The 26,199-nt window shown below is 40.4% G+C and overlaps 1 protein-coding gene across 2 annotated transcripts in view; it reads right to left on the bottom strand.

Annotated features, from left to right (window-relative positions):
* The window catches only part of btbd9 (BTB domain containing 9), a 376,867-nt gene that overhangs the window by 4,118 nt on the left and 346,550 nt on the right, over positions 1-26,199 (bottom strand). For both annotated transcript variants that reach the window (XM_008125190.3, XM_003215917.4), the window contains one exon: positions 12,973-13,051. In XM_008125190.3, the coding sequence (XP_008123397.1) occupies positions 12,973-13,051 (79 nt within the window). The remainder of the gene's footprint in view (positions 1-12,972; positions 13,052-26,199) is intronic.

Below are 26,199 nucleotides of genomic sequence, written 5' to 3'. Positions count from 1 at the left end.
GGGACTCACAGTCCCCACCTCAACAAAGTGAAAAAAAGCACCAAAAGCTATATTTTAGAGGTTTTGCAGTGGCAATAGATATACAAATTAGTCTCACATTTGCTCTTCCTATTTTCAATTATGGTATATGAATGCTTGCGGCACCTTCTAGGGCTGAGCCTTTTGGGGAACTATTTTAGAATGCAATCTCCTTAAGAAAGATTTGTTTTTGTTCTTTGTAAAGCATCATGTCCATTGGTAGTTCTATGTTAACCTTATAATCAAAATCATCATCATCATCATCATCATCATCATCACAACTGCTTTAAGCTCTAGCTCATTGATATCATATATAATGACTCGATACAGAGGGATTTTGTGGACATAAAAGAGAGAGTGACCTCCCAGTGTGGTGGAGTTAAGAACTTATCCCAACACTCTTGAGGGAACCTAGACTTGACATCCCCTAGATCACCCCCCCCCCACCCACAATGCTGGCCGGGTGTTCTTGCCTTTACACCTGCCCCTCATTACTCTGAGGACTCTATTTATGACCACTTGGTAATTGGCCATGCCTCATCTCCTTTTCAGGGGGCCAGTCGAACATTGGGCCCTTAGCTTCTGCTGTAGAGCCCCCAAGAGAAGTAGGTCTGTGTATGGGAATTCCTACGAACTCTGGGAGGGGGAGATATGACGGTAGGCTCAGGCCGAATATTAGAGGGAGGCTGAGTCGACGGAAGACTCGGCCCCCCTCTGACCTGCGGCCTATCCCCAAGTGCACCTATGACAGGCGACCAGTTTCCTCCCCTCCTACCCTGGTGTTGGTGAATGCTAGGTCCATAAGGAATAAAACTATCAGAGATTTTCTTACTGACCAGGGAGCTGACCTAGTGTGTATCACTGAAACCTGGATCCAAGAGGGGGACGAGATCCTACTCCAGGAAACAACATCTCCAGGTTATGTAATCACCCACCAGATGCGGAGTGGGAGGCGGGGGGTGGTGGGTGGTGGGGTGGCTATGCTCTCCCGAGAAAGCTTTTCTCTTAGGGCAGTTCCTGTTGTGGACATCTCTGGCACTGAATGTGTTGGTCTGGTGTGGGATTCCCCTGAGAACATGGCCTTTCTGCTGGTGTACCGTGCGCCTAGTGCACCAGCAGACAGCCTATCCCAGCTGCTCGAGACTGTGTCGGAGTGGTCCTTGAGGTTCCCCAGACTTGTTGTCCTGGGGGACTTCAATGTCCACGCTGATACGGACTCTTGCTCAGCAGCGGCTATGGACCTAGTGTCTATCATGGAGACACTAGGACTCTTGCTCTGCAGTACTGGGCCCACGCATCAAGCAGGACACGCGCTAGACTTGATCTTCAGTGCAGGAATTCAAGTGACCCAAGCCTCTATTTTAGAGGTTCCATGGTTGGATCACTGTGCCCTGAGAGTCAGGCTGGAGCATGCCTACCCACCTGGCAAGGGCGCCGAGCCGATTTGGGCTCGCCCAAGAAGACTTATGGAACCTAGTAGGTTCCAGAATGCTCTGAAGGATCTGGAGCCTGTCAGCGACTCAATCGATGTGCAGGTGGACACGTGGAACATCAGGCTGTCCAATGCACTCGACGAGATCGCCCCTAGATGCCCCTCCAACCCCGCCGCAATCAGTCTCCTTGGTTCACCGAGGAACTTCGATCGATGAAGCGGGAAAAGAGACGGCTAGAGGGCGTGTGGCGAGAACTTCATGACAGAGCTTCGAGATCAGCTTACAGGGCATTTATGGAGTCCTATGAGCATGCTACCATCGAAGCAAAGCGAGTATACTATGCCTCATTGATAGAGTCCGCCAGTTCACGCCCGGCAAAATTGTTCAAAATAATTAGATCTCTAATGACGGTTCCTTCCAACCCAAAAAGTGATGATCAGGCCCCTTCAGCCGAGACTTTTCAAAGCTATTTTGCTGACAAGATCTCACTACTATGCCGGGACCTCCCCGCCACAACTGATACAATGAGAGAACTTGAGACTCCGTGGCCACTTGCTGGGCCCACCCTTGACCAGTTCATCCCACTGGACGCAGAGGCTCTCAATAGGCTCATAGCTGCAGCTAGACCGACCACTTGCTCCCTCGACCCGTGTCCCTCTTGGTTGGTAAAATCCTGCTTGGAGGGATTACGTGACCCGCTGCTGAAGATAATAAACAGCTCCCTTGAGCAAGGAGTCTTTCCAGAGGGATTAAAAGAGGCAGTGGTCTCTCCTCTGTTGAAAAAACCAGATTTAGATCGTTTGGTTCCCTCCAGCTACCGCCCAGTTTCGAATCTTTCATTTCTGGGCAAGGTGATTGAGAGGGCAGTAGCGGTGCAGCTGCAGCAGTTCCTAGACGACACAGCCGGACTGGATCCTTTCCAGTCTGGCTTCCGTGCGGGGCATGGGACAGAGACTGTATTGGTTTCCATCACAGATCATCTCCGATGCCAGCTTGACCGGGGCGGGTCGGTGTTGCTTGTGTTATTGGATCTCACAGCAGCATTTGACACAGTTGATCACAATCTTCTGACTCACCGCCTTACCGTTGCTGGAGTTAGGGGGACAGCTTTAAATTGGCTGGCCTCCTTTCTTCACAACCGTGGACAGCGAGTGGAGAGGGGAGGCCTGGTCTCTGAGAGGTCCCCTCTACATTGTGGGGTTCCTCAGGGGGCCATTCTCTCCCCTCTGTTGTTTAACATCTATATGCAACCACTTGCTCAGCTGGTCCGAGATTTCGGGCTCGAGTGTTATCAATATGCTGACGACACTCAGCTTGTGTTAAAGATGGAAGGCCAACCGGAGTCTGTACCCGACAGTTTTCACCAGTGCCTCGAGGCCATTATTGGATGGTTGCGTTCCAGTAGGTTGAGGGTGAATCCAGCAAAGACGGAGATCCTATGGCTGGGCCGACCGGGCAGTGGGGATATCCAGTTGCCAACCCTGGATGGCGAAGTGCTACGCCCGTCTTCACTAGTAAAGAGTCTGGGAGTCCTCTTGGACCCTTCATTGACGATGGAGGCCCAGGTCTCCGCCATTACCAAAACTGACTTTTTTCATCTTCGGCAGGCTAGACGGCTAGCCCCCTATCTATCTAGGGACAACCTGGCTACAGTGATCCAGGCTACAGTCATCTCGAGACTGGATTACTGTAATGCCCTTTACATTGGCCTTCCTGTGTCGGTGATCCGGAAGCTCAAATTGGTGCAAAATGCAGCTGCCTGGCTCCTTGTGGGAGTCCTGATAAGATGCCACATAACACCAATCTTACGGCAGCTGCACTGGTTACCAATTGAGCACCGGATCACTTTCAAAGTGATGGTGCTTACCTTCAAGGCCTTACATGGTCCAGGGCCGATGTACCTGAGGGACCGCCTCACCCCCTACAAACCCCAGAGATCCCTCCGTTCTGAGGACCAAGACCTGCTCGAAGTCCCCAGTTTTAAGACCTTGCGTCTAACTGCAACTAGACGCAGAGCCTTCTCAGTGGTGGCGCCATCTCTGTGGAACACCTTGCCACCTGAAGTCCGTGCCTTGCGGGACTTGTTGGCCTTCCGCAGGGCATGTAAGACACACCTGTTTCGGCAGGCTTTTGAGTTCTGTTGCTGATGTTTTAAAAGGTGCTTTTAGGATGTTTTTAAGATGTTTTTTTTAAAGATGTTTTTAAAATGTTTTTTAAATTGTTGATTTTAGCCGGTTCTTGTAAGCCGCTCCGAGCCCTAGGGGAGTGGCGGCATATAAGTTTGAAAAATAAATAAATAAATAAAATTTAATGTTTCTAATCTCACATTGTAAGGTGAAGGATACATCTAATGTGAAAGAAATATAAATCTGAAGTATATACGGATGTAATTAATTTAGATAAAGCCCTGCAACATCCTTCTGTAAAATAATACAAAGTTGATCCTCTAACCTGATTTATTAGTTACTGGTGATGAACTCTACTAAGTGGAAATAATATAGGAATAAACTGCCTCATTTTGCCACATCTTTAAAATCTTTCCTTAAATAATACCTGGACATTCTTGGTATTTTATGTGCCTTTTTCAAGCCTATCATTGTTCTGTAAGTCAGAAGGATGAAAAGAAGTTACAGACAAACCACTGATCTTTTATAAGATTATTAGAATACTATCTCCTTGCAATCTCTTCTTTACTGCAGCCTAGAATCCTATTAGGCTTTTCAAGTGTCACTGAACACTGAGCAGAGCTGTCAGTGAGTTGTCTGCTATAACCTTTGTATCATCTCTTGGAAAGTTTTGAATTCACAGTTCCATGGAGATGCATGAAACAAGTATGGCTTAAGTCACTGTGGAATTTAAAAAATATTTTGTGTCAAGAAAGCCTCTGCTCTCAAGATGTAAAATTATCTGAGACTGAAGATGTTTCTTTAATAGTCTCTCACATTTAGGGCTAAAGTAAAAACCACAAAACACAGAGATATTATACTTGTCTGACTAGCAGTTAATAAAACAGCTTTGTGATTTAGACAGAAATTGATAGTGGGTTATTGGTGTCAAGAATTAGGCTTCCAGGGACCTCATCACATGGATGAAGGAAGAGCAGTGGGGCAATTCGCCAGCCTATGATAAATTGGCGGGGCAGCGGGGCAATCCCAATGCTTCGCCCGCAGCTATGCTTCCCCATCACATGTGTGGGAGCGTCGCCATGTGGCTTCCCCCTGTCCTGGCTCCGTTGTTTTAAATGGAACACAGGAAGCCTCCCGTGTTCTGGGAACAGTGCATTAGGATGTTTGCACCCGAGTTGAGCCACGGAGCCCTGCTGGAAGTGAGCCTGCATTGTCTGATGGCTCGACTGGGACAAAAGTGTCCTATGATGCTGCCAAAGACTTATCTGATGAGGTTGCAGGTCTTGTTTCAGCCTTGTCTTTGTTTGTTTGTAACCTCTCTTTTGGACACACATTATTTTTTAAAATCACAAAGCATTGGGTTCTCTGAAATCCTGTACTCTGAAAGTTAATATGGATGAGGAGTGGTAAATGTCTCATATTCACTAAATATTGCTATTTTCGTTCTGACAAAGCAACCACTAATGTATGAGAAAATCCAAAAAAGGGGAGGGTTTTATTTTTCCTTCCTAATGTCAAACTACTCAGAAACCCTTCTGAAGGATGCTCAGCTGTTTCTTTATCATTTCATTGCAAAGAATCTTCTATATTTACACGATAACTCTTCCTTCAGTTGTCAGGGTGATTTCCACATTTGCACATGTGCAGCTCTGCAGCTTTGATTAAGGACACTTCTCAAAATACTGTAATTATTTGTACTTTTTTTTTCAATGCAACATCTGCTGCCTTTTTTTCATGATCAGCAACACAATTGGAGAGGACTACATTTCAGCAAGTTGATCAATTCTCTAAAATGAATCTATCTTATTGGGAAGGCCATGTGATTGACAAATAGGTCCTAGCACCAGCAGCCAAATTTAAGTGGATGTGTGATGCCACATCATCACGCTCATCACTATTTCTATTATTGTAAAATTAAGGAATATTTATATTAAATATTTCCAAAATAAGATTTCTTCTGGAAGTTAACAATAAAAAATTAATCCAAATCTAAACTATATGCATTAAAAATATATCCTAAGAATCACATCAAAGAAATAAAAAACAACATTACAAACAACAAACAGCACAAGGCATGTTTACAGTTAGCAAAGAAACATCCAATTAAAAGCAGTTAACTGATAGGTTGAAAGCCAGCCAAAAAAGAAAATGATTTTGCTTCTTAGATGAATGGCAAGAAATGGATTGAGGAACAGAATTTCAGAATTCAGATGTGACCACTGGAAAAAAAAAATATTTTCTTGCATTCTTTATTAAACAAACAAGAAAACTGACTATGACATTAACAGGACCTACTGACCTCAATGTCATGGAAGGCAGATAGGTTCTTCAGGGATCCTGACTTAGTTATATCTTCATGCTTAATGACACAAAGATGTAATTGTTTTTAAATTTTATATTCACATTTACATGCATTTGCTTTGTTTTTAATTTTCATTGTGTAATGTTACTGTTAGCTGCCTTGTGTCCCTATGATGAGAGAAAGACAGGATAAAAATAAATAAATAAAGATAATTTAATATTTATAATGTTTAATCATATATTCTGTCTTTTTACTATTTATTAAATTGAGAATATAGGCTCAATATAAGTTTTGGGCTTTTTACACATGTATCAAATGGAACGTCTGCAAATTGAATGCGGTCCGCCACATCATTTTATGTGGCTCACAAGGCATTCAATGGCAGGGCAACATAGTTACATTTATGTAGTTCTAGAATTACAACAGCCCTTTGAAGGCAACAATAAGGCTGATGTCACCCATGGTGAAAATGACTTTGAAATCCCTGGTTTTATGCTTTAAATTACATTAGGAATTATTAGGGCTGGGCTGTAGCACAGTGGTAAATCACCAGCAGGTAGCCAGTTCGAAACCCAGTTGCGGTGAGCACTCAACTGTCAAGCCCTGCTCACTGTTTACCTAAGCAGTTCAAAAACAGCTGAGCTATAAGTAGAGAAATTAGGTACCACTAACTTAGCAGGGGAGGCATTTTATGACATCATAAAAATGTCAGTGACCGAAAGAAAGGAGGAAGTCCTGATGGCTCTTCGTCATAGAGAATGGAGCAACAGCACCCCCTGTGGCTGAATCCGAGCACAACCTCCAAGGCATCAAAGCTGGACTTCAAACCACAACATACCTCTTTCTGTGTGTTCTGTTCTGTTTTGCCTGTCCAAAATGGCACTGAATGTTTGTTGTGTATGTGTACTGTGATCCGCCCTGAGTTCCCTTGGGGAGATAGGGCGGAATATAAATAAAGTGTTATTATTATTTATTATTACATATTGTGCAGAAGACTAATGAAGTCAGTATTGTATCAATGAGATATCTTTTAAGGACCATAACAAGTATATTAATAGATACAAAAACTCTGGTAGTAATGTCTAATCAGGAATGGCAAGAACCATTTGATAGTGGAAAATGCTGCTTCCGAGTGGAATGGAATCTCCTTCTTTGGAGTGTTTAAACAGAGGCTGGATAGTCATTTGTTGGAAGTGCTTTGGTTGTATTTTCCTGCATGGCAGGAGGTTGGATTGGATGATTCTTGTAGTCTCTTACAATTCTATGATTCTATGGTCATTAAGAATTTCCTCAATACATTAGGAGCCAAAGAACTTGGACAAAACAATTTTCATTAAAAAAGGGAGGTCACATAAAAAGTAAGTTTGATATTACATAATATGCTCATTTTAATTAATTAATTAAATATTCTAGTAGAATTCAACTGACTTTCTACCCTCCCTTGAATTAAAAGATGCAAAACAACTTCCTGTGATTTTATGAAAAGTAAAATAAAATGAAAAAAGCTATCCAAAATGTATGTTTTGTGCTCAACAGAATCCAAGAGGAAAGGCATATGGTGAGATAATATCACCCAGTCTGGGAAATAAATTAGGTGAGAAGGCTAAAGTGCAACTGATGAACAGAAACATTATTAACTAGTTAAGAAAAATGATGAAAATTATTCTAAAACTAGTTAAGGGTCTAGAATCTTGAAGAGACAGCATTAGGGATTTCTAGAAGTACCATAAAATATAATTCATACTCTATTTCACCATTCACAAAGAAAGATGAGAGGCAGACAGCAGATGCAGGCATACATTTCCCAAAGGAGGCTGATGAAATACTGAAGGAAATCAAAATCATGATGAGCAGGTGATCAAGAAATCAAAACATTCATAAAATAGAAAAACTTCACAGTCACATTAGGTCAAGTTGAAAACACCAGAGTAATAAGGAAATAATTAATATTCCACAAATATCTTCAGACTTTCCAAAAAGCCGGAAGAGGACACCAGAGAAATATAGTTAATATCTAGAGGTAAATAAGATTCAGGTTTTTTTAAGTCTCTGAGGCATTTTATTCACACAAGCAGGCAGCAACTAGGCTACTATTAAGCAGAAAAGAAAAATATGGAGAAACAGGTTTATAGCTAGGAATTAGCACTTTTTAAATTAGCACCTTTTCAAACCTAATTGGCATTACAAAATCAATGGACAGAATGCAGGGCTCTTGTATGACTCAGTTTTCAAGAGAGCTTTTAATTATATAGAGAAAGTTCCTCATTCTTTTGCTGAAAACATAAGGCATAATTAACATATGCATTTTATTCCCTATTACAGTAATATATCAGAAGTAATGGCCCCTGGTGGTGGCGCAGTGTGTTAAAGTGCTGAGCTGCTGAACTTGCAGACCAAAAGGTCCCAGGTTCAAATCCCGGGAGCGGAATGAGTGGCCGCTGTTAGCCCCAGACCCTGCCAACCTAGCAGTTTGAAAACATGCAAATGTGAGTAGATAAATAGGTACTGCTCTGGCGGGAAGGTAACGGCGCTCCATGCAGTCATGCCGGCCACATGACCTTGGAGTTGTCTACGGACAATGCCGGCTCTTCAACTTAGAAATGGAGATGAGCACCAACCCCCAGAGTCGGTCATGACTGGACTTAACGTCAGGGGAAAACCTTTACCTTTACCTATCAGAAGTAATAGTTTTGAAAATGACTAAAATCTTGGGATATATAGATTCACTGATTTAAAATTTTATATTCACTGAGTAGCCACTGTTCTTATTTTACTTTATTCTCTTTTTACAAACCTTTATATTATCTTTTTAGATATTTTGTAAGCTTTATAATGATGACCAATTACTTAAATTCATTTTTGTTTGGGAAAGCTTCATCTAGTTAAGAAAATCTTTGCATTGTGGAAGGGACCTTCACATATAAGCCTTAATAGGAAGGTAGGGAAAGGAAAAAAGGAAACTGAACTCATTGACTCACAGGTTAATAGGAATTTAATGTGACATATTGCAGAAGCGTGGAGCAGGCCTTCAGAGGCCAGGCAGATTCAAACGTGCAAAAACTGTACAAAGGCCAGCATTTCCAAGACAGTTTTACTTCATATTATAGCTCCCGTCAAAACTGACTTGATGAAAGTTAACAGCCACATAGCTAGTGGATCGTATGTTTGAATACAAACTGACTCCCATATGTAACAAAACCCCTCTGCAGATGGAAAGCTAGCATATCAAAAATAAGAGCAGTTGCCTTTTAGGATGACAACTGGTTAGAGCAGTTAATAGAAACAAGTAAAGGACAAGGCAGGAAGTTTTTCCACTTGCATCTGTAAAACTATCTGTGGCAAAAATCACAAACTGTTTGGACATCTGAAAATAAATTTGGTTGTGATGAATGCATGGATCTTTATTTTACTAGTCTCTAGTTTATGATTCTGATTAAATAAAGATTGACTTGATTTCCGAGAGGGTAAGAACCAGATGACTCCTTGCAGTAGAGTTGATACTCCAAAATATCCCATTAACTCTAGTGCCTCTAACAGCATGAAAACCTGTTCTCCTTAGGATAGGGACATTTGCTGAGATGAACATAAAACCCCACAAGCCTTTGGGGAAGAAAGGGAATACCTCTACAGCCAGAGCTTTCTTCAGGAGAGGGGGAAGGTACAGACATCCAGATGCTGTTGGATTTTAATTTCCATCAGCCCCAGTCAGAATAACCTAAGGTAAAAGACCATGGGAGCCCTCTCCAATGTTTCAAAGACCTCATGGAGGCATGTATGGAGCGAAGTGTAAACAGGATGCCACACACAGGATGCTACTGAGTAACAATAATTTGTTTCTGGCTGGCCACTATTTAACTGTCTTTCTTTCTATAACTACTTTTCACCTCAACATCTTGGTGGACACAAAGCCCCACTCCAACATATTTTGAGACATGTGTATTTCTTTGAAATAGTAACTGGCAACATAGATAATTCTAAGGCATTAATTTTGGAGTTGTGTTTTCTATTAAGAAAGATAATGAGTATATTAGGAAAATGTACCTTTGCTTTACAAGAATGAGTAAAAATCACTATGGGTAGGATAGACTAAAGCACCACTTAAGTATGAACATTTGTAAGTATACCTACTTCCTTCCTGGATCTAATAACATTTAAACATTAAATCCCACATCAAGGAGAGAACTTTTTTCCTCTTGGTTCTTCCCACAGCTATAATCTTCAAGATCCCCAAACTTGTTAGACAAAGTCAATCATGCAATTACAATAATATACAATTGTATTCCTCATACCCTACCAGGAATCAGGGCTTGAAACTCAATTACCTTTCCTGTTGTCTCCTTTATAGACCTCGGCACCATCTAGAAATTAACTCTGGGGGATTTTACTAATTTACAGCATAGGTTTTGGGTATGAAGAAGGGATTATAGTAATGACACTAAATTAGTTGCTCCCTCCAATCCCATTTTTCTGATGGAAGGAGTTGGCAGATATGGATTTAAGGCAATTTTTTTTTTACCTACACTACGGGCACAATTCACATAATTGTTGATCATAACAGGGTAGTGAGAAATAAACTCATCAAAAAAGCCCAGAACAAAACAAAAGTCTCCCAGTGTGTATTCAAACTGTTTAAGTGCTACCTCTGTGTTTCTCTAGAATGGTGTTTTATTTATAATAAGCTTGTATAACTTAAGAACAATGCAAGGAAAATGTTACACAATATTCTGTTTAAAGCACTGAGATTTTGAAGAATTATTGATTGCAGTGTATCACTCAACAGGATATTAGGGCTTCATTTCACTACTAACTGGAGATTATGGAACACTTTCCTACCAGCAGGCTATTCTGTAATTGTTTACTAGGCATTTCATTGCGGATTCACTGAAGCAGTTGATAATGATCACTGTTAGCAGCAGGATGCTGAACTTGAAATGGAATACTACTTTGGTTTACTATGATGATTACCAGGATCCTAATTGCAAACTGTAAATACAGAGACACTGTACCTCACCAAGTATTAATTTAAAAAGGGAGGAGGAGAAGAACCCTATAATGAGTGTTAGAAGAAATGTATTTGGTACCAAGTAACCTTTTAGCAGCTTTTAACCACTAATTAGGTTCATAGATTTACTCTTTCTAACCTCTTAATTGTTAATTCTTCAGCCTGGAGATGGCACAGATGTCTGTTGGGAATCAGACAATGACTGGTTAAATACTAGCCAAGGCCATCACCAAGTTCAATTTGCAGCTTTATTTATAATTTCCTATTGTGTGAAATATATATGCAGGAACATGTAATATTAGTGGCTGTAGAGACATTAATCTGCCCACATTAAAGACTGTAACAGTTTGAAGTGCTGCATTGGTTCTCTGGGAGAGGGGAGGACTGCATGCACACACAGACAGTTTAAAGGGATGAATAATTTACCTACTTGCATTTATGGCTTCTGCTTTAATGGTGCTATTATTTATTTTGTGATATGACATGATTCACTTTTTACAGGGTAAAATATATCAACTCTCTTTCACCAAAAAGAGTTTCTAATGTGACTGACAGGGCTATAAATATGCTAACCTGCACCAAAATCCTATCTCTAATTTCCAAGAAATAGCCTGTGAAAGCTCAGCTATATTACAGGACTATCTTTTTTTAGAATAGCTTTTCAAAAATGATTGCACTTGAGACTCTTGGGCCCAAGATCTCATTCCAAGCCTGCTTCTCCCTATCTCTGCCTAACTATACGCTGATACTGATATTTGTAGGAGTAGAAAAGAAAACAAGATACCAAGTATTGTGAATGCTTTCTCCAATGGTCAAACCTCAGCTGCTAATAACAACTGATGCTGCAAGGAAAATGTGCCTGATGTTAACTCATCTAAAGCATGCTATATTGTAACGGGCTAGGAAATGCAACTTACTAAAAAAATTAATGGAACGTACATAAACAATAATGCTTCATAATAAACAAATGTGTATTGTAGTAAAGATTAAAGACCTATGCAAAGTCGAATACTGTAAAAATGGTTGGAAGAAAGGGAAAGGGATATGAAGAGTACAACATTAATTTACAGGAAATCTTTAATAATGTGGATTTCTGTACTGACTACTGTCTCAAGTAATGATTTCTGGTACATTAGTAACATTACTGCACTGTGACTTTTAGAAGATAGGTCTACCTGGCAGATTAGCATTCAAAGTTCTACTTGGTCTAATTATCAGTCTACTGTGCTTCGTGAAGTTAGGAAGATGAAATGTGTCAATTCAACTGCTCTGAGGAAATATCGGAACAACATAATATAAATGTTAAATCAACCTACACAATCTTCTGAAAACAAATTATGTACTTTGAAAACACATGTTAACAAATCAAATTGTGATTTTGGAGCTTATGTCTACATTAAAAAAAAAACACCAGTCATCCCACCAGTTACAATATAAAATAGCCATTACTTGGTTAGTTTGTCGGTTTTGGCCACCTACTGCCTTAGTTTTATAGAGACAACAGCACTATTTATATATAGGGTGCATCCCCCATATCCATGGGGGTTACATTCCAAAACCTCCCGACAGTGTGGAAAATACCAAATCTTATATTTTGACTATATCAAAAGCAGACTACAGAATTACACTGGAGGACTTAGAGAGGCCCACATACATTTCTGGGGGAATATGTTTTGGAATCGGGGTAAATGAAACCATAGATATTGAATCTGTGAATAAGGGGGTCATATTGTACTTTCTGTTGAGAAGTATTTGTTATGTTTAATCATTCATAGACTTATGCTGCAATTAAGGTCATCATCATGTGGCCTTTTAAAAATGTGCATTAACAATTGTAACTATAATCTCGTCAAACAACATCGCAGATTTTGTGGTGGCCATGGTAACATGGCAATACATTTGTACATAAGAACCATTGACTTATACACAAGAACAGATTTTGTGTTTTTCCAGTTAAATATTATACTCTCTGCTTTACTCGATTTTCCCAATGGAACAAAGAAGTTAACCTTTGGCAACCCTGAATGTAGAAAATAGGGTGACATATATATGCATTAATATTAATTGTAAGCCAGTCTTATATTAAGTTACCTCATTAGCTGTGTTGTGAGTTCCAACGATTCTGATAAAAGACGCTGCTTGTCTGTCAAAAGTTACTACTTGCCATGATCTGAAAAACAAATCAAAGAAATAAAGTAATTAGCAATAATTATACTCAATTACACCATTTTTTAATTCCAAGATTTTTATAGTGCTTTAATCCTATTTGTACTCACTGATATCTTTATATGCCTATTTATTTTATTTAATCACTGTCTACCTATATCAAGGGGAATTAAATAGTTCTAAATAAAAAAATATTAAAATAATATAATATAGAAACATAAAACTTTGCTCAGTTTTCCTTGCTGCCAAGGCATTCATAGAAGCAGCTTCCCTTGAATAATCAGTTTCTCAATAAGGTCCCCCAAATAAACCAATAGCACAATAATTTCTAATTAAAAACAAAACAAAACACAGAAACTGCTATTGACACAAGTAGACTCAAGCAATTGAAGATTATTAGTGAGAGAAATGTAGCAAAAGTAGTCAAGGGATGTAATGCAAAGGCTAAATGAATATCAACAAGAGTTCAGTGAAAATGCATTAATATAACCACAAATTCCCTCTCAAGAGAAACCAGGATGGCCCCATCCCTGCTTTCCTTTCGTAGACAGGTAAAAACATTCCTCTGTCATCTGGCATTTATGAACTGATATGGCAGGCTTTTAAAGATGGTAGGACTGAGATTTTAAGGTGGGTGCAAAGTTTAAACACATTTTAGTATTGAGATGTTTAATTGTTTTAATAAAATAAATGGTTTAATATTTTGATGTATGCACATTGCTTTTAATTAGCATTGTTTTATATTTATTGTTAGTTGCCTTAAGTTCCTATATTGGGAGAAAAGTGAAATAAAATAGAGTAAATCATTGTCATCATTACCACCATCACCACCACACAGGTATTCTTCATTGTATCACAAACAAACCAAGTGTCCTGCTGTACTAAATTTGCTTTTTTTTTTTTGGTGAGACTATGAAGTTTCAGCAAGGGCTGTGTAAGACACTGTGTAAGACTATGTAAATGCATGAAAGCAAGAAAAAAGGAATATAGTTAAAACATATGCACAAAAGCACAGATGATATAATTGGAAAATATAATTATTAATTGCAGCTGAGGCTTACATCTTGACGACAAGTCCAGGGACTGGCAGCCTATACCTAGATTCCTTTGAGGGTCCTCATACTGAAAGAGGACCGTGGGCATGCCGCTTGGCCAGCAGAAGTCTCCAAGTGCCACAGCTTCATTTCTTAAAGGAAATTAGCCTTGTTATAGCCCTAGGGAGTGTTATTTAATAATTCGTATCTCACCTCAGCCACCCCCTCCCAAATCTTTCATTCTGCCTGAGTCCCCCAAGGAGAGCTGTAATTGATGATTAGCATTCCAAAACCATGCTTGCATCCTGCGAGCCCGTCATATTTAATTACATTTTAACTATATTCGTCTTCAATAATAGCCTGAACATAATTTAGATAATTATCTCTTGCTCTCTCTTTCTCAGAATCTGTCTGTCTCAGAGCTCCTTGCAACGAATATTGCTTTCTCTGCTCAAACACATAAACAGACTCTTGGGCCAAGTACTTTCATCTCTCCAACAGCAACAGCTGTCACTAAAAAACTCAGTGGCTTTGTACATCCCGCAGCCAATTCAAAGAGAAATCTTCATGCTGCTTCGTGGTTCTTTATTTTGGAGGTAGACAGGAAAGGAAAAGAACATCACTACCACAGACAATAAATGTCTATATTATAATGTTCTACTTTTTCTACATTTCACATCTTTAAATGTTAACAGTTCTTGCCATTTAAATGCTTGTCTGGTTGGATACATGAAAAGGTGTGTATCTTTTTGTTGCTTTTCAAATGACCTTTTTTCTTTTGAAGGCTCTGTTCAGAATGTTCAAAAAGACATAAAAGAGACAACCACTGACCTGTAGCAAAAATTATAATTTTAAAAGTATGCTACTCAAATGGCCTCTCTCTCTCTCAAAAAAACAAACAAACACACACACACACACAAATATGTGTGCACTTTATTGGTACATGTCATGCAGAATAAGCACCTCAAATTGTTGATAGCGTTATGTTTACATGACAATCTTGTTCATCAATTATTAAAACAGTAGTTTCTTTAGAAAAGATAAGAGAGGTATATTAACTCCCAAATGACTCAGAGTGTTAAACATGCCATCGTATTTCAATAAACATTAATTCTTCCATCTCTGACAATGAAGTCAGCACAGCAAAAGGTCTGTTCATATTCTCAGGGGAGTTTGCAATTAGCTTCTCTTTGGCTAATTTATTTTGAATCTATTTTATGAAGTTCATATATTGAAGCGGCTGTCTATGTTTAAAGTACTCAACAACCACTGGAAATTGATTTACTTAAAATGAAAGCCATAAAAGTAGCCAAATCATTATAGCACAGGTTCAGCCAGCATTTACTATATAGTTATTAAGCAAATAATAATACAGGTTGAGGATCTCTTATCTGGAATTAGGATATCTTAAATCCTTCCAAATCTGAAATGGTCTACATGGATGGCTAAAATAGTAACAACTTCACTTTCTGATAGTTCAGTGCACACAAACTTTATTTCATGCACATAATTATTAAGATATTATATCTATCAGACTATGTGTTCAATATGTATATGATACATAAATGGATTTTGTGTTTAAAGTCTATGATACACATTTATGCAAATATAAGTATACAAAAATCTGAGAAAATCCAAATCCAAAATACTTTTGATTCCAAGCATTTCAAAAAAGAATACTCATCTTGGATTTTTTCTAAGTTCTCGCAGAAGCAGAGGAAGCAGGAGGACATTTTTGCTCCCTGGCTTCAGGTAGGATTTGGCTAAGATTTGGCTAAGATTTTAAACTGAGTTTGGGCTTGGCTCCTGTGGTCAAAGTCTAACTGTTGTGTGACTGTTGTGTTGAAAGAGAGCCAGGTACTTAAGTTGATTGACAGCAGGCATTGTCCCCTGTTAATTGAGTTTCTGGGAAAGCTTTATTTGCCAGTGTGAGTTTCTGCCAGAGCCTGATCCCAGAAGGGCAGTTGGTTCTCGCAGAAGCAGAGGAAGCAGGAGGACATTTTTGCTCCCTGGCTTCAGGTAGGACTTGGCTAAGATTTGGCTAAGATTTTAAACTGAGTTTGGGCTTGGCTCCTGTGGTCAAAGTCTAACTGTTGTGTGACTGTTGTGTTGAAAGAAAGGGCACCTTTACTAACTATCCTTTGCAGTACATACAGGAAACAAAGCAACATAAACAAATACACAAAGACGTGGTTTGTTGCAGGCTGCACATAAAGTGCGTGCATATTACTTAACTGTACAAAGATCCCACTTGGCCACCACGCTCACCAAGAGATGCAACAAAACCAAAACATTCCCATCACATGCACCAGCTGTGGCATGTTCCGCTTTTTCACACAAAAACTAGACAACTACATCTGCTCCAAATGCAAACAGATGACTCTGATGGAGCAGAGGATCCAACAGCTCGAGCACCGTATTAAGACCCTTAAGGACATTCAGGCACTCGAGCTCTTCTTGGACACTGCACAACACGCTGCTGTAGATCAGCAGCCTGCATCACACCAACACCACCAAGACCATGATCAGGAACCTTATGGGGAGATCAACTCAAAGGTAGACAACCCTCAGGCTTGGAAGGAGGTCACCCATAGAAGGAGACGCAGGACCAGGCAGCCTCCGCAGAACTCCTCTGCTCAGCTGCATTTACACAACAGATTTGAAATTCTTACATCATTAACATACAATCAGGAAACACATCTTGTGGAGGACCACAGTTTCTTAGATACCACTCAGTGGACCATCCTGGATCAATGCGCAGGGGATAGCCCTGACGGGGACAGTGCATCACCACAGTCACACTTATGTAATCATGCAAATGCTCCATCCCCAATCATAGACCAGGAGCAACAGGAACATCCTTGGGAGAGTAATGGGCTCTCGTATGTATCTCAATGGATTGTCATTGATGAATGCACTGGGGATGTTGAGGAGGAGGACAACACTTTACACCTACATGATTCACTTCAACAGGAACACTCTTCAGGGGACATACACACTGTCTTGCACAAAAGGGACCCTGTCAATCCTCAAAGGAAACAGGTCTTGGTAGTAGGTGACTCCCTCCTTAGAGGAACGGAAGCCATCATTTCCAGACCGGATGGGATGGCTCGAGAAACATGCTGCCTCCCGGGGGCAAAAATACACCATATCACTCAGAGGCTCAGCAGGCTCCTAAAGCCCCATCACCCTCCCCACCTTATGTTGATTCATGTAGGTACCAATGACACCGCTAGGCATACTTTTCAAAAGATCACAAATGATTTTCGAGCTCTGGGAACAAAGCTAAAACTGTATAATGTACATGTGATCTTTTCATCCCTCCTCCCCGTTGTAGGACATGGCTCTACAAGGGCCGGAAAAATAGTACAGGTCAATAACTGGCTCAGAAAATGGTGTCAAGAGGAGCATTTTGGCTTCCTTGACCATGGTCTACTCTTCCAAGAGGATGGACTACTGGCAAGCGATGGGGTGCATCTCACACAAGTAGGAAAACATCTTTTTGCACACAGACTCACAAACCTCATCAGGCGCACTTTAAACTAAATCCACTGGGGGAGGGGAACAACAGCCTGGCGAACACTATATTACCCACGACCACAGGGAACCGCCGTAAGGCTAAACGGAGGGCTGCACAAACACAGCAAGGACCAAGTACAGAGAGCACAATAATCCCAAATAAACAGTTCGAGGGGAGGTCACAGGGGCTTACATGTCTTTACACTAATGCTCAGAGCATGGGAAATAAGCAAGACGAACTCCAACTCCTAGCACAGCACCACACATACGATGTCATAGGCATCACTGAAACCTGGTGGGATGACTCCCATCACTGGAATTTAACCATTGAGGGCTATAACCTCTTTCACAGAAATAGAACAAAGGGGAGAGGAGGGGGAGTAGCTTTATATGTCAAAAACAGTTACGTTGCAGAAGAAATGCAAGACTGTAATCCGGGAAACCAGCTTGAAAGCATCTGGATAAGAATCAAGGGAACCGGGACTCAAAAAGATCTTGTCGTGGGTGTCTACTACAGACCTCCGAGTCAGGATGAAGGACTTGATGAAGCCTTCTGTCAACAGCTGACCAAACAGGCACAAAGAAGAGATATAGTAGTCATGGGCGATTTCAATTATCCCGACATCTGCTGGAAAACAAACTCAGCCAAGAGTACAAAGTCCAACAAATTCCTCACTTGCCTTGCAGATAATTTTATGGTCCAGAAGGTAGAAGAGGCAACAAGGGGATCAGCAACTCTTGATCTAATCTTAACAAATGTGGAAGACCTGATCAATACAGTTGAAGTGGTTGGATCCTTAGGGGCAAGTGACCATGTGCTCCTGCAGTTTGCAATACAAAGGAATGCTGAAACTAAGACAAGTCAAACACGCATTCTGGACTTTAAGAGAGCTGACTTCCAAAAAATGAAGGAATTACTGAGCGGCATTCCATGGACGCCGATATTAAAAAACAAGGGAGTTAAGGATGGATGGGAGTTTTTCAAAAGTGAAATACTCAAGGCGCAAATGCAAACAGTGCCAACAAAGAAGAAAAATAAGACAAGTGCAAAGAAGCCAGAATGGATGTCCAAAGAACTTCTAACTGAGCTAAAGCTCAAAAGTGACATGCACAAGAAGTGGAAAAGGGGAGAAATCACCAAAGAAGAATTCAAACGTATAGCCAACTCCTGTAGGGAAAAGGTTCGCAAGGCTAAAGCGCAAAATGAGCTCAGGCTTGCCAGGGACATAAAAAACAACAAAAAAGGTTTTTTTGCTTATGTTGGTAGAAAAAGGAAGAAAAAGGAGGCGATAGGGCCACTGCAAGGAGTAGATGGGGTGATGGTGACAGGGGATAGGGAAAAGGCAGAACTGCTTAATGCCTTCTTTGCCTCGGTCTTCTCACAAAAAGAAAGCCATCTTCAACCTCAGCAACATGGAATGGACGAAGGATTGGGGGAAATCCAACCCCAAATAGGGAAACAAGTTGTCCAGGAACACCTGGCCACTCTAAACGAATTCAAGTCCCCAGGGCCAGATCAGCTACATCCAAGAGTATTGAAGGAACTAGCGGAAGTTATTTCAGAACCACTGGCAATCATCTTCGAGAGTTCTTGGAGAACGGGAGAAGTCCCAGCAGATTGGAGGAGGGCGAATGTGGTCCCTATCTTCAAGAAGGGAAAAAAGAACGACCCAAACAATTACCGTCCGGTCAGCCTCACATCAATACCAGGCAAGATTCTGGAAAAGATCATTAAGGAAGTGGTCTGCAAACACTTAGAAACAAATGCGGTCATTGCTAATAGTCAACACGGATTTACCAAAAACAAGTCATGCCAGACTAATCTGATCTCTTTTTTCGATAGAGTTACGAGTTGGGTCGATACAGGGAATGCCGTGGATGTAGCATATCTAGATTTCAGTAAGGCCTTCGACAAAGTCCCCCACGACCTTCTGGCAAACAAACTAGTAAAATGTGGGCTAGACAAAACTACGGTTAGGTGGATCTGTAATTGGCTAAGCGAACGAACCCAAAGGGTGCTCACCAATGCGTCGTCTTCATCATGGAAAGAAGTGACAAGTGGAGTGCCGCAGGGCTCCGTCCTGGGCCCGGTTCTGTTCAACATCTTTATTAACGACTTAGACGAAGGGTTAGAAGGCACGATCATCAAGTTTGCAGATGACACCAAACTGGGAGGGATAGCTAGCACTCCAGAAGACAGGAGCAGAATTCAAAACGATCTTGACAGACTAGAGAGATGGGCCGAAACTAACAAAATGAAGTTCAACAGGGACAAATGCAAGATACTTCACTTCGGCAGAAAAAATGGAAATCAAAGATACAGAATGGGGGACGCCTGGCTTGACAGCAGTGTGTGCGAAAAAGATCTTGGAGTCCTCGTGGACAACAAGTTAAACATGAGCCTACAATGTGATGCGGCAGCTAAAAAAGCCAATGGGATTTTGGCCTGCATCAATAGGGGAATAACGTCTAGATCCAGGGAAGTCATGCTCCCCCTCTATTCTGCCTTGGTCAGACCACACCTGGAATACTGTGTCCAGTTTTGGGCACCGCAGATGAAGGGAGATGCTGACAAGCTGGAAAGCGTCCAGAGGAGGGCAACTAAAATGATTAAGGGTCTGGAGAACAAGCCCTATGAGGAGAGGCTTAAAGAGCTGGGCATGTTTAGCCTGCAGAAGAGAAGGCTGAGAGGAGACATGATAGCCATGTACAAATATGTGAGGGGAAGTCATAGGGAGGAGGGAGCAAGCTTATTTTCTGCTGCCCTGCAGACTAGGACACGGAACAATGGCTTCAAACTACAGGAAAGGAGATTCCACCTGAACATCAGGAAGAACTTCCTCACTGTGAGGGCTGTTCGGCAGTGGAACTCTCTCCCCCGGGCCGTGGTGGAGGCTCCTTCTTTGGAGGCTTTTAAGCAGAGGCTGGATGGCCATCTGTCGGGGGTGCTTTGAATGCGATTTCCTGCTTCTTAGCGGGGGGTTGGACTAGATGGCCCTTGAGGTCTCTTCCAACTCTACTATTCTATGATTCTATGATTCTATGATTCTAAAATAGCAGTGTCATTCCCACACTTCAAAGTCCATCAATATTAAAGCTCAACAAAAATTTCTGTTCTTTTTTGATACCCTTCAAATGTGAAATAAGGCAAGTCCCCAATTTACAAACAAGGTTTATTCTTAAATTGAATTTATATGTCAATTAGAAAAGGTACATATTTAACTGTAATTCCAGACTTTTTTTAAAAAAAGTTTTAGATAACATAGGGAAGGTTTTAACAATCCTGTAATGTTTCTTTTGCTCTGTGTGCAACTGTTAAGAAGATGTCACCTCACTTTCTGTCCCTATGATAATTCGATTTTGAAAATATTGAATTGTCATGGAAACGAAGATTGGTGATAAAGCTTCAGTGGAGACACCTTTTCCCCATGATAACTCTTTCAGAAACGGATTTCCCTTCCTAGGGGTAGATTTGCTTTCACTTCCCAATGATTCACCCCATTTGTAACTAAGAGTCACATGTAAGTCAGATGTTTGTAACTCAGGGATTGCCTGTATTTAGAGTAGAATAAAAAATATTCAAGATTTCCTGGCCACACTGTAGGTGCTCTATACAGCAAAGCATAGGACAAAAATTACCAAGTAAGTGAATCAAGTGGATGTTTGTACAAAGGATTTGCAATCTAAAGGGAGAGAAATAAATAAAAAGCATCACATTAAGCCATAGCAGTTAAAATGGTATCAAACTGCATTAATTCTATAGTGCAGATGAAAATTAATGACTGTCCAGGATCATTTAGTGAGCTTATGTACTTGCTGAAGTGTCATGAAGTGTTGTGGCCCTCCAAGTGTTTTGGACGCCAACTTCCAGAAGCCCTAGCCACCTTGTCCAATGGTCAGGAATTCTGGGAGCTAAAGTTCAAAACATCTGGAGGGCCACCAAGTTTGACATCACTATTCTGTGTCTCCTTGGGCCCTAGACTAACCATTATATTACATTGGTTACCTCAGTTACTTCAGTCTTAGTAGTTCATACTTACTGTAATTGGATAATCATGAGGGTTCTAAAGCAACTACAGGCTACAAGTTAAAGACCTAATTAGAGTAAACCTCAGGAAAACAAAAATACTGATGTAAGTCCTAACCATGATTAAAGACTTGATAGTGGACAATTAGGATGCAAGGAACTCAGGAGTGGAAGCAATATCCAAATGTCCTGACTGGACAAACAGACCAGTATATGAAAAGGAATTTTGTGATCATAATCACACATGCAGGGAACACCCTGCTGCTACTTTGTAGAAGGCTAGAAAGAATACATAAAAACACGAGGGACTGTAAATAAAGAAAAAATGATTTAGGAACAGAGACATGAAATCACATTAAAAACTAAATAGAGATACAATTTCTTAAAGTGATGGGGAAAAAGGATATGTATCTATATGTTCAGTATTTTAAGACTGGACTGTGAAATTCAAAAGGAAAGGAAAACTGTTGGAGATGCAAAGGAAACCATGAATTGCAGTAAGGCGAACCAGGAAAGAAAAACTACTAATGACAGCTCCCTTTTAAATTATGGAATAGTTTCCCATGGGAAGTAGCAAAAGCCATATCATTGGAGACATATGAAACTGGACTGACAAAATAACTCTAGGAAATATACTGTACTGAATAATCTCACAGTCACCCCACAGGGAAAAAAAACTAAAACCTAATAATTCTTTTACTTCTCTGATTCCTATGATTCATGTATTTAATTTGTACTGGTAAAAGCTTACCTAGGATGAATCAATAGTTTAATATTGTGCAAGTTTTACTGCATTTTGTCAGACAGGTGGCATAACAAAGCCGCAGAAGTGACATATGAGTAGTTAGCACAACACTGTGACTTCCAAGCACGCAATTAATTTACTAATTAGAATGAATACTATATAATAGATTGGAATGCCTTGCTGGGGAAAAAATTAAACAACTGTCACTGAACTCTATCTTTTATTATTGACAATAATTACAAAGGCTTTGAAAATCTAATGGAGATGTAATATCTAACGTATTATCTTTGGATGGTTTCTACTAATATAGCTGTTATAGACAATAAGTGTACAACCATGAGCATCACAATATATACAAACAAATTAAACATGCATTCCAATCAACTGAAATCTAGCTTTTCTGCATCTATATTTTGTGGAGCTGATTACTGGATTTATGCATTCCCAAAAGATGTTTATAAAAATTAGATTCCAAAGGGTTATTTTTAAAGAAGAAACAATGGAAATGACATTCAAAGATTGTATTCTTGAAGACTCTGAGATGGCATACATCTTTATAATAATACATCTCCACTCTTATATAGCGAAGATCTAGGATGCCTGTTTTCATTTCCCAGGTTGATATTTGCAAAGAGGAAATACCTTCCTATGTGACATAAGACTCTTCCTTCCAGAGTTTGGTTTATGTACAGTACTCATTTATGTTAGGGATATGTTCATAATGAAATAGCTATTAATAGAATATAAACTAAAGTTGCCAAGTTTTCAAAATACCAATAAGGGACAGTTGCAGTTCATAATGTATGATGCTGACAACCAGGAATTAGGTATGTACAAGTTGTCACACAATTTTTGTTCCTGGGTTATAAATGTCATTTCCTAATTGGTTCTATCATAAAAGCATGGATAAAGTTTATTAAACTGCAAAAACTTTGTTGCAATCCTCACATTGAAAGGTTAAAAATGGCATATTTTCATTAAGAAAAATTACAAATGAAGTTCAGGGGTTCTCGAAACTTTTTAGTCACAGAGCCCTTTTTGAAGCAAAAGTTTCTCATGTATCCCAAATAAATGTTTATATATTGTATTATAAGGTAAAAAGGGCTTTCCCCTGACGTTAAGTTCAGTCATGTCTGACTCTGGGGGTTGGTGCTCATCTCCATTTCTAAGCCGAAGAGCCGGCATTGTCTGTAGACACCTCCAAGGTCATGTGGCCGGCATGACTGCATGGAGCGCCGTTACCTTCCTGAGCGGTACCTATTGATCTACTCACATTTGCATGTTTTCTAACTGCTAGGTTGGCAGGAGCTGGAGCTAACAGCAGCCGCTCACACTGCTCCCGGGGTTTGAACCTGGGACCTTTCAGTCTCCAGCTCAGTGCTTTAACGCACTTTGCCACCGGGGCTCCTATATTATATATATAATATTATATCATATATTATGTATATCTATCAGGCATGGACAAACTTTTGGACATAGGGACCACATTGCATTTAAAAAATTGACAGACGGCCCAGGCCAAAGGCAGATGGATGGAGAGTGTTTGCGTGAATTAATTGGAAAAAAAGAACAAATTCCTATGCATACTGCACATATTTCATTTGTACTGCAAAAAAGAAGAAAAAACAAAGAACAATAAAAAATTAAAAATGAAGCACGATTTTAACCAACATAAGCTTAACAGTATTTCACTGGAAGACCCCAGGGGCCATCCAGTCCAACCCCCTTCTGCCATGCAGTAAAAGCACAATCAAAGCATCCCCAACAGATGGCAGCCCAGCCTTTGCAACAACAATAACAACAACAACAGGAGTGGTGGGAGGGAAATAGGATTCTGAAAGCAAGGAAGGTGCTTCTGCTCCCAGGAGGAGAACTAGGAGGATGAGGAGCAGGGCTTTGCTATCCAGGCACGGCTTTGCGAGGTGCTCCCAGTTGCCAGTCCAGACATGACTCAGGCTCCTTTTCCTTGGCGGTGGCAGCAGTGTCTGGTTGGGTTCGAGAGCAGAGGGAGGAAGCAGGGAAGAAAGGAAAGAAGTTGAAGGAATGTGAAGGAAGGAAGGAAGGAAGGAAGGAAGGAAGGAAGGAAGGAAGGAAGGAAGGCGGGAGGCCTTGAGATATGCCTCTTACCACCCATAGCATCATGACAAACGGCCTTCTTGCCTAGCACTGATGGGAGTTGGGCCATCCCCACCAGGGACCCCCCCCCCCTCCAGGTCTCCACCACGTGCTGAGCCTCAGGGAGGGCCTGGACCCCAAGGAAGAAGAAGTAGAAGAAAAGAGGAGGGAAGCAACATGGTGGCACGGCCTTGGAGCAGGAGAAGGAATGAGGCTGGAGGGAAGCATGGTGGTGCCGCTGCACGTCCTTGGAGGAGGAGGAGAAAAGAGGAGGCAATCAGCATGGCGGTGACAGCGCGCACCCTTGGAGAAAGAGGAGGAGGAAAGAGGAGAGTAAGCACAGAGCTCCACAGTATGCCTTGCGGAGCCCCAAGGATTCTGCGGAGCACACTTTAAGGACTACTGGCTTAGATTGAAGGAAATAATAGTACTATCCTCATCAGAAAAACAAAGTTTCTGGAGTATAACAACTACTTTCAAAGTATGTACAATTAAACAGCAAATAACACTTTCAAGCCAGGAACAGATTTTTTTTCAAATTTTGTTACCTAGTGTAATAATCAGACTTTTTATCCCTTATTTTTTTAATGAAAAAATGGGGTTGCGACTATTACACAATGGAAAAAAATGACTACAGTAAAAACAGCTTTGTCTATCCACCCGCCCCTTTTCAGGCACAGTGTTTCTTTCACTCACTCACTTGCTGGGCTCAGCTGTGAGAAGTGTCCTGCCTGAAGGGCAGGCAAGTGGGCGAGCGATCAAAGCTGCACAATGGAGCAATGAATCAGGATTGTGACTATTATGAAAATAAAGCAAAAATACCTATTTTAGGACCTCAAAATGGGAGTGCAATTATTATGTGGCAACTATTATGCAATGAATTATGGTAAATACCAAAGGAAGTATTGATTTCTGTTAGTCATTAAAATTAACATGTCCATATTCCCATCTTTACCTGTAGTTATTAAAACAAGAAAAATAAACTTGCCTATTTTTATATCATTAGTTTTCCAAGTTGAGAACGTTTAAACTGTCTCAGTATATTTTTGAAGACTATTTAAAGGGTTGCGCTGTATCCCTCCACCAAACTGTTCTCTGATTTGGATATTGTTCATAGATATTATATTTATTTGGCATGTTGTTAAAATAAGTATTTTTTTTCTCATGAGATGACACAGTGGCTAAATATTTAAAGGACAGTTTATACACATTGTCCTTGTGTAACAGATAACAGACTGGTTTATGACAAACTTTTTCTGTCAACTCCTAAATTAGCCAAAAACACTGCAAAGTTAGAAATCTCTTGATGTTTATGAGTTTAGAAAGGAGACTTAAAACTGTGTGTGTTATTTGCCTTAAATAGTAAGTTACAATCATCATAATTCTTACCAGCATTGTTGCAGCAAAATTCTCAAAGATCTCTACCTAGTAAGAGAGAATCCCTCTGTGTAATGAGACATCAGTTGTACACCTTGCTGCCAAACTAACAATTTTATTTTATGAATGTGACAAACGGTATTTGCCAGTAGATAGATTGCTTTTACTTGTGTTTTCATACAGGTTTGATTTCTAGGCTGTACTTTAAAACCTTGTTTGACATCAAAGACACAATGTAGAATTCCACCAGTCAGCACAAGTATGTCATTGTCATTTTTATTGAGAAGGAGTATTCTCTGGATTAAATGGGAAGAAATTACTATTCTTTTTGTGGA

The sequence above is a fragment of the Anolis carolinensis genome, chromosome 1, assembly GCF_035594765.1.
Source record: "Anolis carolinensis isolate JA03-04 chromosome 1, rAnoCar3.1.pri, whole genome shotgun sequence".
Lineage (NCBI taxonomy): Eukaryota > Metazoa > Chordata > Lepidosauria > Squamata > Dactyloidae > Anolis > Anolis carolinensis.
This window is presented reverse-complemented; position numbering and strand designations above follow the sequence as displayed.